At 44.5% G+C, this 15,099-nt stretch overlaps 1 protein-coding gene across 2 annotated transcripts in view; it reads right to left on the bottom strand.

Moving 5' to 3' along the window:
* LOC140195586 (secretin receptor-like) overlaps positions 1 to 15,099 on the bottom strand; it is a 59,849-nt gene that overhangs the window by 13,012 nt on the left and 31,738 nt on the right. For both annotated transcript variants that reach the window (XM_072254191.1, XM_072254190.1), the window contains exons 5-10: positions 13,707 to 13,804; positions 12,906 to 13,035; positions 10,418 to 10,571; positions 9,509 to 9,569; positions 8,044 to 8,113; positions 2,028 to 2,119 (exon numbers count right to left, since the gene is read on the bottom strand). In XM_072254191.1, the coding sequence (XP_072110292.1) occupies positions 2,028 to 2,119; positions 8,044 to 8,113; positions 9,509 to 9,569; positions 10,418 to 10,571; positions 12,906 to 13,035; positions 13,707 to 13,804 (605 nt within the window). The remainder of the gene's footprint in view (positions 1 to 2,027; positions 2,120 to 8,043; positions 8,114 to 9,508; positions 9,570 to 10,417; positions 10,572 to 12,905; positions 13,036 to 13,706; positions 13,805 to 15,099) is intronic.

The following is a 15,099-nucleotide window of genomic DNA, read 5'->3' as shown; positions in this document are numbered from 1 at the left end:
ATGGAGGCCACAAGAGGGTGGGGGGGCGGGTAAAAAAATCATTTGTGGCGAAGTGGACAGAATAGTGTGGGAGCTGGGGGGGTGTGAAGATTGGAGACAACTGCTGGAGGGAGAGGAAAAGGAATAAGAAGAACTCCCAGTGCTGGATGATGACGAGGGGGTGAGATTGGGAACCATAAGGGGAGAGGTGCCTGGTAGATAGAACCAGAAAGAAGAATTGAATCAGGGTGAGTGTGTGCCTTCAGGCTCCTGGAGTTCCTCCCTGATGGTAACAGTGAAAAGGGGGCTCGCCCTGGATGACGGGCATCCTTAATGATGGATGCCGCCTTTTTGAGGCATCGCTCCTTCCAGATGTCATGGATACTATGAAGGCCCGTGTCCATGATGGAGCTGACTGAGTTTACAACTTTCTGCAGCCCCCATGCCAGATGGTGATGCTGCCAGTTGGTATAATTGGGGATGAACATGAGTGATCATCAATAATTCAAAGTCATGGAGAGAGACAGCACAGAAGCCACTGAGTCCACGCTCACCATCACAAGTCCCAGTTATATTATTTCCACCCCCCTCCCCCCCCAGCGAGAGAGATTCTATCACACGTCTATCAATTTCCAGGGACCGTTTTTCTACTGGCCTCCAAGAGGATCACAACCTTGTCATTGGGTTAGGAGGCCTACATGCCTCGATGACCCGGAGGACTATGCTGGATGGGCCCAGGGCCTTGTGTAAAGCCACCCATACCAAACAGGTCAAAGGGCAGAGGCCAAACTTAGACTGGTCCAGGTTCGGGGGTTCAGCTCAGGGTTACAGAAGCAGCAATGAAGGATCTGAGTGTGACGGTATTCGTGAGCCTCCACCCGGGACTTGCACGACTGACAGAAGTGAAAACCGAGAGGAAGCTACTCCTGACGCGATGAAGGAAATGCTGGTCACCGGTAGAGATGTAGAAACCCCACAGCTGCCCTAAACACCAGCGGCATAATGGGCAGTAAGTAAGTATTTCTCAACCAGGGGGCACATCTTTGGGATATGGGAGGGAACCAGAGTGCCTGAGGGGATAGGGATGAAGCCCACACGGTCACAGGGTGAACGTGCGAATTCCATGCCGACAGTGACGGAAGGTGGGATTGAACCCGGATCACCGGGACTGTGAGGCAGTGACTCTACCAGCTCAGCCACTGGGCCGTCTTCAAATAAAATAAATATCATGGGGTGCAACACAGGAGAGCAGTGGTGTATAAAAAATGGAGGCACTAGAGACCCAAGACGTCAATAACTCCTTCCCCCCACACCACCTCCCACAGATGCCACTCGAAACATTGAGTTCCTCCAGCAAAACTACAGGGCCATATTTTACTTTCAGAAGAAATAAGACCATAAGATATAAATGCAAAATCAGGCCATCCAGCCTGTCGAGTCTTCTCCAACACTTCATCATGGCTGATCCACTTTTCCTCTCAGCCCAAATCTCCTGCCTCTGCCCCCCCCCGACATATCATGAATCTATCAACTTCTGCCTTAAATATATGTAAAGACTTCAGCTCCACAGTTATCAAGGCAACAAATTCCACAGATTCACCACCCTCTGGGTAAAGAAATTCCACCTCATCTCCATTCTAAAAGGACACCCCTCCATTCTGAGGCTGTGTCCTCCGGTCTTAGGCTCTCCCACTATCAGAAACATCCTCTCCACACCCACTCTACCAAGGCCTTTCACCATTCGATAGGTTTCAATGAGATCACCCCTCATTCTTCGGAATTCTAGCGAAGACAGACCCAGAGCCATCAAATACTCTTCACATGCCAAGCCGTTCAATCCTGGAATCATTTTTGTGAACCTCCTTTGAACCCTGTCCGGTGTCAGCACGTCCTTTCTAAGACAGGGGGCCCAAATGCTTCTTAAATTAAGTGTGACACCTTTATTAGAAATAGTTGGTACACAAATAGACATTTATCATTTTCCTTGCCCACATTAATAACTTACGTTGAGTGTTAATCCTCCCACCTGCTTCTAAGTAGTTACTTACGAGAAATGACTGCGCGAGTTTCCTCCTATGTCTGATGATCCCAGCTTCTGAATCAGAATACGGATGATATTCAGAAATATCAGGAAGTTCACCTTTGTGTTAAGCACAAAAATAGGTCGTCCTGTTAATTGAACTCTTCATAAATTAAGAGTTACAGGTAGTAATTTATTTTTTTTATTCCTGAAAGTTTGTAAAACTTTCTCTTTTTATCTTCAGGCCACTTCATTTGGAATTACTGAGTTTTTTTTTCTTTAACTCCACCAATGTATTCAATAAAATTTATTTCTGAAAGCTCTGCTGTCTAATTTGTGATATGATCCTGTTAACTCATTTTTTATAGAAAACTGTCATCACTTTATACCAGGGCTTCCCAGCCTGGGCTTCATGGACACCTTGCTTAATGGTATTGGTCCATGGCATAAAAGGGGTTGGGCACCCCTGCTTTATACATAGAATTGTAACAAAACACCCTAGGTGCTACAAACAAAATTAGACTCTTAAGATTAGTTTTAAGATTAAAGTTCAAAGTAGATTTTATTATCTGGGTACATATATTGTATGTCACCACATACAACCCCGAGAGTCATTTTCCTGCAGGCATGCTCAGTAATTCCATAGAATAGTAACTATAACAGGATCAGTGAAAGAACAAGTAGATCATAGAAGACAACAACTGTGCAAACACAAATATAAATAAATAGCAGTAAATAACGAGCATGAAATAACAAGATAAAAAGTCCTTAAAGTGAGATTATTAGCTGTGGGAACATCTCAGTAGATAGGTGTAGTCAACGGCCTGATAAGGGTAGTAACAAATTGCATTCATCTGTGGCTGCACCTGCATGAGATGAGCAACTGCTGCACGCTTGTCCTTGCAGAAACATGGCTCCATAACACCATCCATGCACCATCAACCTACAGGCCATGATACTCAGAGACATGGGCTGTATTACTAGTTTTTATTTATTTATATTATTTATTTGTTTATTTGTTTGTTTGTTTTGTTTTCTGCTGTCTTAATTATAAATGCTGTCTGCGCTATGTGTGACTGTCGGTACTGTTCTCCTCACCCTGGCCCAGGAGGAACACTGTTTCATTCAGCTGTGTTCATGTGAATGGTTGAATGGCAATTAAACTTGAACTTGAATTTAATCCATTTTGATTTCAACACATCAGGTGCTGTTAAGCCAAGTTAATGCTGGCAAACTCTGTTATAACCCATCGACAGAGATAATAGACAAAGAGGTGAAGGAGGATAAAGAATTGGAGAGCAGCTGAGATCTAGGGAAAGAATTCCCATTCCAAAAATTGATAATCTAAGAAGTGAAAATATTCTCACCACCCAGGAGATGCCTTCTTCTCATGACTACCATCAGGAGCCCAAAGAGCCACACTCAACGTTTTAGGAACAGCTTCCATGAACACAACCTTGTCATTTTGCCCTCTTTTGGCACTATTTTTTTCATACATTTCTTATTGCAACATACAGCGTTTCTACGTATTGCACTGTACTGCTGCTGCAAAACAACACATTTCACAACGTATTTGAAGTATTGTGTGCAGCTCTGGTCACCTACCTACAGGAGAGATATCAATACGATTGAAAGAGTACAGAGAAAACTTGCAAGGATGTAGCCAGGAAAGATTGCGTAGGTTTGGACTTTATTCTTTGGAGCGTAGGAGAAGGAGGGGAGATTTGATAGAGGTAGACAAAATTATGAGGGGTATAGATAGGGTAAATGCAAGCAGGCTTCTTCCACTGAGGTTAGGTGGGAGTAGACCTAGAGGTCATAAATTAAGGGTGAAAGGTGAAATGTCTGAGAGCTGGTGAGCGTGTGGAATGAGCTTCTGCAGTGGTGGATGTGGATTTGATTTGAACATTTAAGAGAAGTTTAGATAAGTACATGGATGGGAGGGCTATGGTCCAGGTGCGGATCAATGGGACTATCACGAATGGATTAATTGGTTTGCTTCTGTGCTGTAATACATTGTGACTGCATGATGATGAATATATGCCAGTGATAATAAACCTCATTCTGATTCCATTCTCTTTCTCACTCCACGTTGCTCTTTGTTGGAGTTCCCTGGTACAGTATATAGCCAATAGAACAGAACAAGAGGGAAAAAAAAGACCACTGGAACCTAAAATACCTCCAAGAGGACCCCAACCTTGTCATAGGGTTTAGAGGCTTGTGTGCCTCAATGACCCGGAGAGCTATGTTGGCTGGAGTCAAGGGCTTGCGGTTTGGCTCTTGGTAGGGTCACCCACACCAAACAGATCAAAGGGTAGAGACTAGACTAAGAGTGGTCCACTGGTCCTCCAGGTTTAGGGGTTCAGCTCAGGGCCAACAGCCCTGACTGATCAAACAAAATTGTTATGGAAACAGCAATGAAGAATCCTGGGGCACAATAAGGACAGACAGAGATGGAAGACCTTCACTGCTGCTTTAAATGGCAGTGGCGCAACAGGCATTTGATGAAGATGATGAACCTAAAATAGTTTGCACTCTCCATAAATTTTTGATGTAATTGTGCTGAAGTTTAATTAGTTCAGCACAACACTGTAGGGCAAAGGACTTGTTCCTGTGTAGCACTGGTCTAAACTCTTTGTTCTTGAACTAGTTGCATAAATCAGTACCAAGGGGTATGATTTAATGGCCATTACAGAAACATGGTTACAAAGTGGACAGGATTGGGAATTAAATATCCAAAGATATCAGGTAATACAGAAGGGTAGGCAAGAAGGTAAGGGACGTGGGGTAGCGCTCTTAATTAAAGATGAGATCAGGGCAATAGTGAGAGACGATACAAGATCTAAGGAGCAAAATGTTGGATTCATCAGAGTAGAGATTGGGAATAGTAAAGGGGAAAAAAAAATCACTGGTGGGAGTTGTCTATCAGCCACCGAATAATAACATTACAGTGGCACAGGCAATAAACAGAGAAATATCTGAGGCATGTGAGAATGGAACAGCATTTATCGTGGGGGACTTTAACTTGCACATAGATTGGGTGAATCAAGTTGGTCGAGGCAGTTTTGAGGAGGACTCCACAGAATGCATCCGTGATGGCTTTCTTGAACATCATGTTACTGAACCTACAAGGGAACGTGCTATCTTAGATCTGGTCCTGTGCAATGAGACAAGTAAAATTAGTGATCTTGTGGTTATGGATCCTCTCGGAAAGAGTGATCACAGTATGATTGAGTCTCTCATACAAATGGAGAGTGAAATAGTTCAATCTAAAACTAGTGTATTACGCCTAAACAATGAAGACGACAATGGGATGAGGGAGGATTTGACTAGTGTAGACTGGGAACACAGGCTATATAGTGGGACGGTTGAAGAACAGTGGAAGACTTTCAAGGAAATTTTTCATGGTGCTCAACAAAAGTATATTCCAGTTAAAAGCAAGGACAGTGAGGGTGGGAGAGCCAGCCTTGAATAACTAAGGAAATAAAGCAAGGCATCAAACTAAAAGCTCGTGCAAAGTCACCAAGAGCAGTGGGAAACTGGAAGATTGGAAAAACTCTGAAAAGCAACAAAGAACCACTAGGTGAGCAATAAATAAAGGGAAGATAGATTGTGAAAATAAACTAGCACAAAATATAAAAAATGTATAGTAAATGTTTTTATAATTATATGAAGCGCAAAAGGGTGGCTAAACTGAACGTAGGTCCCTTGGAGGACGAGAAGGGGGAATTGATATTGGGCAATGAGGAAATAGCCAAGGCTTTGAATGACTATTTTGTGTTTATCTTCACGGTGGAGGACACATCTAACGTGCCAAAGAGAGATGTTATGGATGTAATGGGAGATGAGGACCTTGATACAATAGCTTTCTCTAGAGGTAGTGCTTGATAAGTCCCCTGGTCCTGATGGAATGCATCCCAGGGTACTGAAAGAAATGGCAGAAGTTATAGTAGAGGCTTTAGTGATGATTTACCAAAATTCTCTTGACTCTGGGCAAGTCCTGGCAGATTGGAAGATGGCAAATGTCACGCCACTGTTCAATAAAGGATGTAGGCAAAAGTCAGGTAACAATAGGCCAGTTAGTTTAACATCTGTAGCTGGGAAAATGCTTGAAGCTATCATTAGAGAAGAAATAGCAAGGCATCTGGAGAGAAATGGATCCATCAGGCAGACACAGCATAGATTCAGCAAAGGCAGGTCCTGTTTGACAAACTTACTGGAGATCTTTGAGGATATAACAAGTGCAGTGGATAGAGGGGATCTGAAGGGGCTTAATTACTTGGATTTTCAGAAGGCATTCGGCAAGGTGCCACACAAAAGACTTACCCATAAGATAAGGATGCATAGAGTTGGGGGTGATGTACTGGCATGGATAGAGGATTGGTTAACTAATAGAAAGCAGAGAGTTGGGGTACATGGGTATTACTCTGGTTGACAATCAGTGGTGAGCGATGTGCCACAGGGGTCGATGCTGGGCCCGCAACTGTTCATGATACACATCCACAATCTGGAAGAGGGGACCAAGCGTAGTGTACCTAAGTTTGCTGATGACACCAAATTGAGTGGAAAAGCCAATTGTGCAGAAGATACGGAGAGTCTGCAGAGAGATATAGATAGGTTAAGTGAGTGGGCCAGGGTCTGGCAGATGGAGTACAATGTTGGTAAATGCGAGGTCATCCGCTTTGGAAGGAAAAATGAAAGATCAGGTTATTACTAAATGTTAGAGACATAGAGTTATTTTAAATGAATTCATAGAACATGGATCAGTACAGCACAGTACAGGCCCTTCGGCCCACAATATTGTGACAACCTTTTAACCTACTCCAAGATCAATCTAACCTTTTCCTCCCACACAGCACTCAATTTTTCTCTGATCCTTGTGCCTAAGTTTCTTAAATGTCCCTAATCTATCTGCCTCTACCTCATCTGGCAGTACATTCCACTCACCCACCACTGTGTGTGTGTAAAAAAACTTAACTCTGACATCCTCCCTGTACTTTCCTCTAATCACCTTAGGATGAATGCCCCCTTGTATTAGGTCTTGTACCTCATGTACTGTTGTGATGAAATAATCTGCCTGGATGGCATGCAAGACAAACTTGTATATTACCTCACAACACGAGACAATAAACCAATTTAAGTCAGCTTACTTTAAATTATTTTATTCATTGAGACACAGCACAGATCAGGCCCTTCTGGCTCTTCGAGCCCTGCTACCCAGCAATCCCCTGATTAAATCCTAGCCTCATCAGGGGACAATTTACAGTGACCAACTCACCTACTGACTGGAACGTCTTTGGACTGTGGGAGGAAACCAGAGCACCCGGAGGAAACCCATGTGGTCACGGGGAGAACGCACAAACTCCTTACAGACAGTAGTAGGAATGTTTAATACAAACCTGGATAAGAGTTACAGAATACACGTGGACTAAGATGTTAACTGCCCTGTGCTATCACCAGTGGGATCATCAGTTGATCTGCCACCTGTCCTCAGGAGTTTCGGCCCGCTTATGATCAAGAGTCCCTCGAGGTGGTGGGCCAGCAGAGCTAAAGCACCACCTCCCACTGGTGAGCTTAAAAACTTGGCATCTGCCTCTATCAGAGTTGTTGTTCACTTCCATCCAACAGATAGTCTGCTCTTCAGGTGTCTATGCAACTACTGAAGGGTCTTTGTTTTCTTCAACTCAACCAAACCAAACCTGTACATTCCAACATCGTAAATCATATCGCCCATCGCTTCCAACTTTCTCTTTGATGTTCCCCTGAGAGTGTTCTCCAACATCATACTGATATCCTCATCAAATACACAGCAAGCCTTCTCATCTGCTATTGCTGGCCACTTGACCTTCCTCTTCTTCTCTACCTCCTCGCCACCGCCATCATGCAAAGAATCTACCTGGGTACTTTGGTCTGAAACCTGACCTGGGTTATCTCTCGTCTGACCTGGAGTATGATGACGCTCTCCAGAGCGAATCGCTATAATAAATCATCAAACTTCACACATTTACTCATTTAATTTTAAAAAAAGAAATACTTTGACTTACGAAAACTGAAACCACTATAGCGCCTCTTATGATCCACCAGATATACATGTTTCTGCTTTCCTCCCAACATCTAGAAAGAAACCAAGACGGTTATAAAGATTAGCAATTATGTGCAGAGTGACACACACAAAATGCTGAAGGAACTCAGCAGGTCAGGCAGCATCGATGGAGAGGAATAAACAGTCACCGTTTCGGGCGGAGACCCCTTATCGGGACAGGAAAGGAAGAGAATAAGACGGTCTGGGGAGCGCAGGGAGGGCAAAGAGTGCAAGCAGGCAAAAGTGAGACCAGGTGAGGGGGACGGTGGGTGGAAGTAAGAAGATGGGAGGTGATGGGTGGAAGAGGTACAGAGCTGAAGAAGAAGGAATCTGATAGGAGAGGGCAATGGACTATGCAGGAAAGGGGAGGAACAGAGGCACCAGAGGGCGGTGATAGGCAGCTGATGAGAAGAGCGGCAGTGAAAAGGGAGACAGAATGGGAAATGGAAAAAGAGAGAAGAGGGACGGGGGGAAAATTTTTCCTCTCCGATCAGATTCACAAGTGTGCAGACTGCGTGATTAATTCTGAATGCAGAAGACACCCCAGGTGATTTTCTCCTTCAAATGCCCCACCCCTGCACTCCTGCCATTGCTCAACTGTCCTGTCCATTCAGAAAGCATGCTGGCTGTTAATTAACACAAACATCACTTATGCCAGTGATATTAAACCTGACTGATCCCTGTGGCTCACCACTCAACACAGGCCTCCAATCATTAAAACAAAGCTTCACCACTGTCACTCCTCGCAATCAGGAGTAGGTAAGTGTGGGACTCGAGGGACTGAATAATGGGGAGGGGTTGGAGTTATGTAGAGAGGTCGATCAGAGATTGAGTTATGGGGAGAAGTCAATCAGTGACTGAGTTATGGGGAGAGGTCAATCAGAGATTGAGTTATGGGGAGAGGTCAATCAGACAATGAGTTATGGGGAGAGGTCAGTCATTGATTGAATTATGAGGAGAGGTCAATCAGTGACTGAGTTATGGAGAGAGGTCAATCAGACACTGAGTTATGGGGAGAGGTCGATCAGTGATTGAGTTATGGGGAGAGGTCAATCAGTGATTGAGTTATGGGGAGAGGTCAATCAGAGAGTGAGTTATGGGAGAGGTTGAGCAGATCAGACTTTCCTCATTGAAGCCTACGGGAATGTGCTGTGATCTTACACACCTTGATATTGTGGGAGGAAACCAGAGTATCAGGAGGAAACCCACGCAGGCACAGGGAGAACGTAGAAACTCCTTACAGACAGCAGAGTTGAACCCTACACGACCGGGCTGCCCAAACATTATCCACTTTTTACCTCAAAATTTTCCTCATTCCATTTTTAGATACCAGCAGGTGTGAAATCATTTATGTAGTGTAATGTGATGCAAGATACAAAAAAAGATCACCAGCTGAGAATCAGATTTTAGGAATGATTTTCACTTACCCTTCATTATCAATAAACATTCTTAGGAAGATCCACACAGTTACTACAACAAACGGTGTTCCTGTTGTGAGGGGCAGAAAAGTAAATCTGATCAGGAAACAGACATTGTGCAGTGCTACAGTTTTCTGATCAGTGCTATCAAGCAGTTAGAATTGGGCCCTACTGGCCAACAGTTTTACCTCTCTCTAAAGGCTGTGGTCCCTGTCCCATGCTTGCACCTCGGTCTTAGCTCCACCCCTCAATACCTTTGCTTGGGTCGCTCTGAAGAGTGAAGATAGGCATTTTTGGCAATCAGTTTAAGGGGATGAGGAGAGTGGCAGCCAGGGAAGTTGGGGACCGGATGATCTTCTCAGCCAACCTTCTCCGTTCAAAAGTTGTATTAAACTTCCCCCGCTCACCTTCTCTGCCAATGTGTGCTGCCTTAATGATTAAGAACTGGTCTATATTTTTACTAATTTGAATTATGAAGAAAGACTAGATTTTAAAAAATGATTTGTTCTATTTGTCATATGGACATCCAAATATACAGTGAAATGTGTTGCTTGTGTCAAATCAAATCGGCGACGATTGCACTGGGGGCAGCCCGCAAGCGTTGCCAGGCTTCTGGCACCAACTTACTGACCCTCACCCGTACGTCTTTGGAATGTGAAAGGGGCCTCTGATGGAAATCCACACAGTCGCGGGAAGAGTGTGCGAGCTCCTTAGTGGCAGTGGTGGGATTTGAACCCCTCAATCTTACAGCTGGAACTGCAAAGCATTGAGCTGACCGCTAACCTACCTTGACACAGAAATCACATCCCACCCCTGCTTTCACAAGAGAAACAAACGCAACCCCCCCCCCCCCGCCAAGGCGAGCGAACCACCACCATCCCCCTGATCCCCGAAGCAGAGAAGACTAAAAGTACCAACCCCAGCCGACTAGGCAGTAGCACCAGAAGTACTTGGCGTGGGCCACGAAGGTGAGGCTGAGCAACGTTTGCAGGTACAGCCCTTCCACCAGCAGCCACGAGCTGTTAGCCAGAATGCTAAAATGAAAGAACGCAATGGCTCCTTTGCATGTGACCTGCAAGGCCAGAAGATGCACAGCAAGTTACACCGGGCCACCCACCTCATGGTCCTCACACTGTCTTACGTTCACAAATCTTTCTCACTGCACAGAAGACGGACACCACCATGAGCAGTGGACTCAGCCCAATACACCACAGGCACATCCCTCCCCACCACCAGGAGGCGCTGCCTCTAGGAGAGCAACATCCATCACCAAACATCCTCACCACCTGGGCCATGGCATCTTCTCGCAGCTGACATCAGGCTCGAGGTACGGAAGCCTGAAGTCCCACACTGCCATGTTCAACTACAGCTGCATCCCTTCAACATTTTGGCCCTTGAACCAACCTGCGTAACCCTAATCTCTACAGTTCAACATGGAACTATGTCCTATGTCAACCTTGACCGATGATGACAGCGCATTATTGGTTGTGACAACCAATATAAACCTACTGCAGGATCAATCTAACCCTTCCCTCCTACGCAGCCCATAAACCTCCATTTTTCTATCATCAACGTGCCTACCTAAGGGTCTTTTAAATACGTCTAATGCATCTGTCTCTAACACCACTCCATTAGAGCAGCGTGTTCCACATACCCACCACTCTCTGTAAACGTCCTAACCCCCCAACTTCCCCAATAAACTTGCTCCACTCACCTTAAACAGATGCTCTAAGGTATTAAAATTATTGTCTGCAGCCCACAGAACGTTACCAATGATCACCAGCGCCATCTTGTTATTACCCCTCAACCATCAGGCTCTTGAACCAGTGGGGATAACCTGCCCCATCACTGAAATGTTCCCACAACCTATGGACTCACTTTCCAGCACTCCCGTGTTCTCAATATTTATTGCTTATTTATTTATTATTACTATTATTTCTTTCTTTTTGTTTGTTGTCATTTGCACATTGGTTGAATGCCCAAGTTGATGCGGTCTTTTATTGATCCTAATAGGGATTTATTCAGTATGCCCAAGAAAATGAATCTCAGGGTTGATGAATCTAGGGTGACATATGTGTACTTTGATAATAAATTTACTTTGAACTTTGATATTAGCTATCTTTGGGAAAAGGCTGCTGGCTGTCTGCTCTCTCTCTATGCCTCTTCATTTTGTACACCTTTATCAAGTCACCTTTCATCCTCCAAATAGAAAAGTCCGAGCTCGCTCAACCTATCCTCATATGGCATGCTCCCTGATCAGGTAGTATTTTGGTAAGTCTCCTCTGCACCTTCTCTAAAACTTCCACATACGACACAGAAGTAGAATTAGGCCATTTGGCCCATCGAGTCTGCTCCACCATTCCATCATGGCTGATATATTATCCCTCTCAACCCAAATCTCCTGCCTTCTCCCCATAACTTTTGACACCCTGACTAATCAAGAACCTATCAGCCTCCAATATTAATATGCCCAATGACTCGTCCTGCACAGCTGTCTGCGGCAATGAATTCCAGAGATGCACCACTCTCTGCCTCCTCAGATGCACCACCCTCCTCATCTCTGCTCTAAAGGGACATCCTTCTATTCTGAGGCTGTGTCCTCTGGTCCTAGCCTCCCCACTAATGGAAACATCCTCTCCATGTCCACGCAATCTAGGACTTTCGATATTCATCAAAGTTGCTGGCGAACGCAGCAGGCCAGGCAGCATCTCTAGGAAGAGATATAGTCGACGTTTCAGGCCGAGACCCTTCGTCAGGACTAACTGAAGGAAGAGTTAGTAAGAGATTTGAAAGTGGGAAGGGGAGGGGGAGATCCAAAATGATAGGAGAAGACAGGAGGGGGAGGGATGGAGCCAAGAGCTGGACAGGTGATTGGCAAAGGGGATATGAGAGGATCATGGGACAGGAGGCCCAGGGAGAAAGACGGGGGCAGGCACGGAACCCAGAGGATGGGCAAGGGGTATAGTCAGAGGGACAGAGGGAGAAAAAAGAGAGAGAGAAAAAGAATGTGTGTATATAAATAAATAACGGATGGGGTACGAGGGGGAGGTGGGGCATTAGCGGAAGTTTGAGAAGTCAGTGTTCATGCCATCAGGTTGGAGGCTACCCAGACGGAATATAAGGTGTTGTTCCTCCAACCTGAGTGTGGCTTCATCTTTACAGTAGGGGAGGCCGTGGATAGACATGTCAGAATGGGAATGGGATGTGGGATTAAAATGTGTGGCCACTGGGAGATCCTGCTTTCTCTGGCGAAAGGATCTTCCAGTGGCCACACATTTTAATTAAATTTAATTAAAATATTTGAATAGAAGCTGTGGAACCTTCCAACTGAGAGAGCCTTGGTTCAATATCTCGACTGGTAAACGCAGTGATCACATCATCAGAAAGATGCAGAGGGAGATCGTACCGTGGGCGTTTCACAGTAGTTGTCACCGCTGGAGAACAAGATAATGTCCTTGATGAAGACCGACATTGCTCGGAGGATAAAGGAGACAAAGAGATTCAAGTGGATGTAGTTGCGAGTGCAGTGCAGTTTCCTGAGTGGGGAGAGACATGTAAGTAGTCACACATGTGAGGCATTGAGTAAGTGCAATTCTGCACTACGAACATGGAGAGCATCCTCACATCAACCATTACTGTCTGGTTTGATGCAGCATCCTCTCACAATGTACAAAAACTGCTGCGAACTGTCAGGCCATTGTCTGCAGTCCACCATCACTGCTGGACACTTGTTCCAGGGTAAACAAGTGGGCTGGAAAAATCATTGCAGACACGACCCACCCTGCAAAACTGCCTTTTCTAAAAGTTTCCTTCTGTAAAGTGCGATAGGGCTATTAGATCAAAAATCTCATACCATCTTAAAAGTTTCTTCTCCCAAGCAATTAATCTGATCAACCATTCTAGTTACTTACCCCACCCCCCTCTATTACCCCAGTCACTGCACCGTAAACACTTTAAACCACTTTTTATGAGGCTGTTTACATTGTAAACACACGCTGGTGCACTTTTTATTCTCGATCCGTACTTTAACCCTGAACTTTATATTTTGTATTTTTTTTATTCTTTATAATTATTGAATGTTGGTTTTTGTTGCACGTGTTGCCAACACACTGCAGCAAATTCCTGATACATGTGAATGTATATGGCAAATGAGGTTGATCCCTGAAGAACTGAACAGTCAAAATAGTAAATGTTTCAAAGCTCTTACCTGAAGGCTATGAAGATTATAATAGCAGAAACTAGGGCAATTATGGACGTTGCATATCCAACAGTGTACACTTGTTTCAGAGAGAGAAGGGAGGAATTCTAGTTGGATGATAAAAATACATTTTCAGAGGTGCGTCATGTCAAATAAGCAAGCTGTTTCAGAGAAGAATACAAGTTAAGGAGCAGTTACACTCATTGACTAATTGAGCCTGTTCCGCCATCCAGTAAGCTCATGGCTCAACAAATTATTGGCCTCAGTATCACACCGCCAGTAAGTTGCTACGGATGTACCTTAGATAGCATCATCACCTGGTGTTGACGGGCCACTGCAGAGGGCTGTAAACTCAGCCAGCTCCATTGTGGGCACTAGCCTCCCCACCATCAAGGACATTTTCAAAGGCCACGCCTCGAGATGACTGCATCCATCATGAGCAACCCTCAGCATCCGGGACATCATCCCAAGACTGCCATCAAGGAGGAGGTACAGGATCCTCAAGATCCACACTCAAATGTTTTCTGAACAGCTTCTTCTCCTCCTTCATTATATTTCTGAATGGACAAAGAATCTATGTACACCAACTTTTTTGCTCTCTTTTTGCACTACTTATTATATATATATGTATATATATATGTGTGTGTATATATATATAATGTAATTTATAATATTTTATTATGTATTGCACTGCACTGCTGCTGCAAAACAACAAATAGCCCCTCTATACCAGATGCAACCAGTTAGAATGTTGTCCATGGTAAATCTGTAGTGATTCTGAACTCACTTTGATTCTTCTACCTTCACGGATGCTGCTTGACCTGCTGACTCCCTTCAGCAGTTTGTTGGTTTGCTCCAGATTCCATTTGGCCATTCTCCTCTGACCGCCCTCGTTAACGGGGCATTTTCACCCACAGAACTGGCTCTCGGGCTACGTCCACATTACGCCGGATAATTTTGAAAACGAAGCTTTTTCTCTTCGTTTTGACCCTCCGTCCACACTGAAACGGCGTTTTCAGCCCCCAAAAACGGAGATTTTCAGAAACGGTCTCCAGAGTGAATAAATCTGAAAACGCCTAATATCCGTTGCAGTGTGTACGGGGTAACCGGAGTTTTTTAAAACCGCTGTCATGACGTGACAGAGCAGATGGCGACAGCGCGGCATTTCATTGTTTTCTTATTATTATTCGTATCCTTATTATTATTACTACTTTATTGTACAATCATCCCAGAGATATTTGATTCTGCGCTTCGCAGAACCTAACAATTTCAGAACAGACGGCAACGAGACTGAAGCCAGGAGAGTTAGAAATGTATTCACCAAATACTTAGACCCATAGCTTACTGAATAAATAAGTATTCTCATTTCACCCTGTTTTCTGTCCTTGCTTGTATGAAGGTA

Source organism: Mobula birostris, chromosome 3, assembly GCF_030028105.1.
Source record: "Mobula birostris isolate sMobBir1 chromosome 3, sMobBir1.hap1, whole genome shotgun sequence".
Lineage (NCBI taxonomy): Eukaryota > Metazoa > Chordata > Chondrichthyes > Myliobatiformes > Myliobatidae > Mobula > Mobula birostris.
This window is presented reverse-complemented; position numbering and strand designations above follow the sequence as displayed.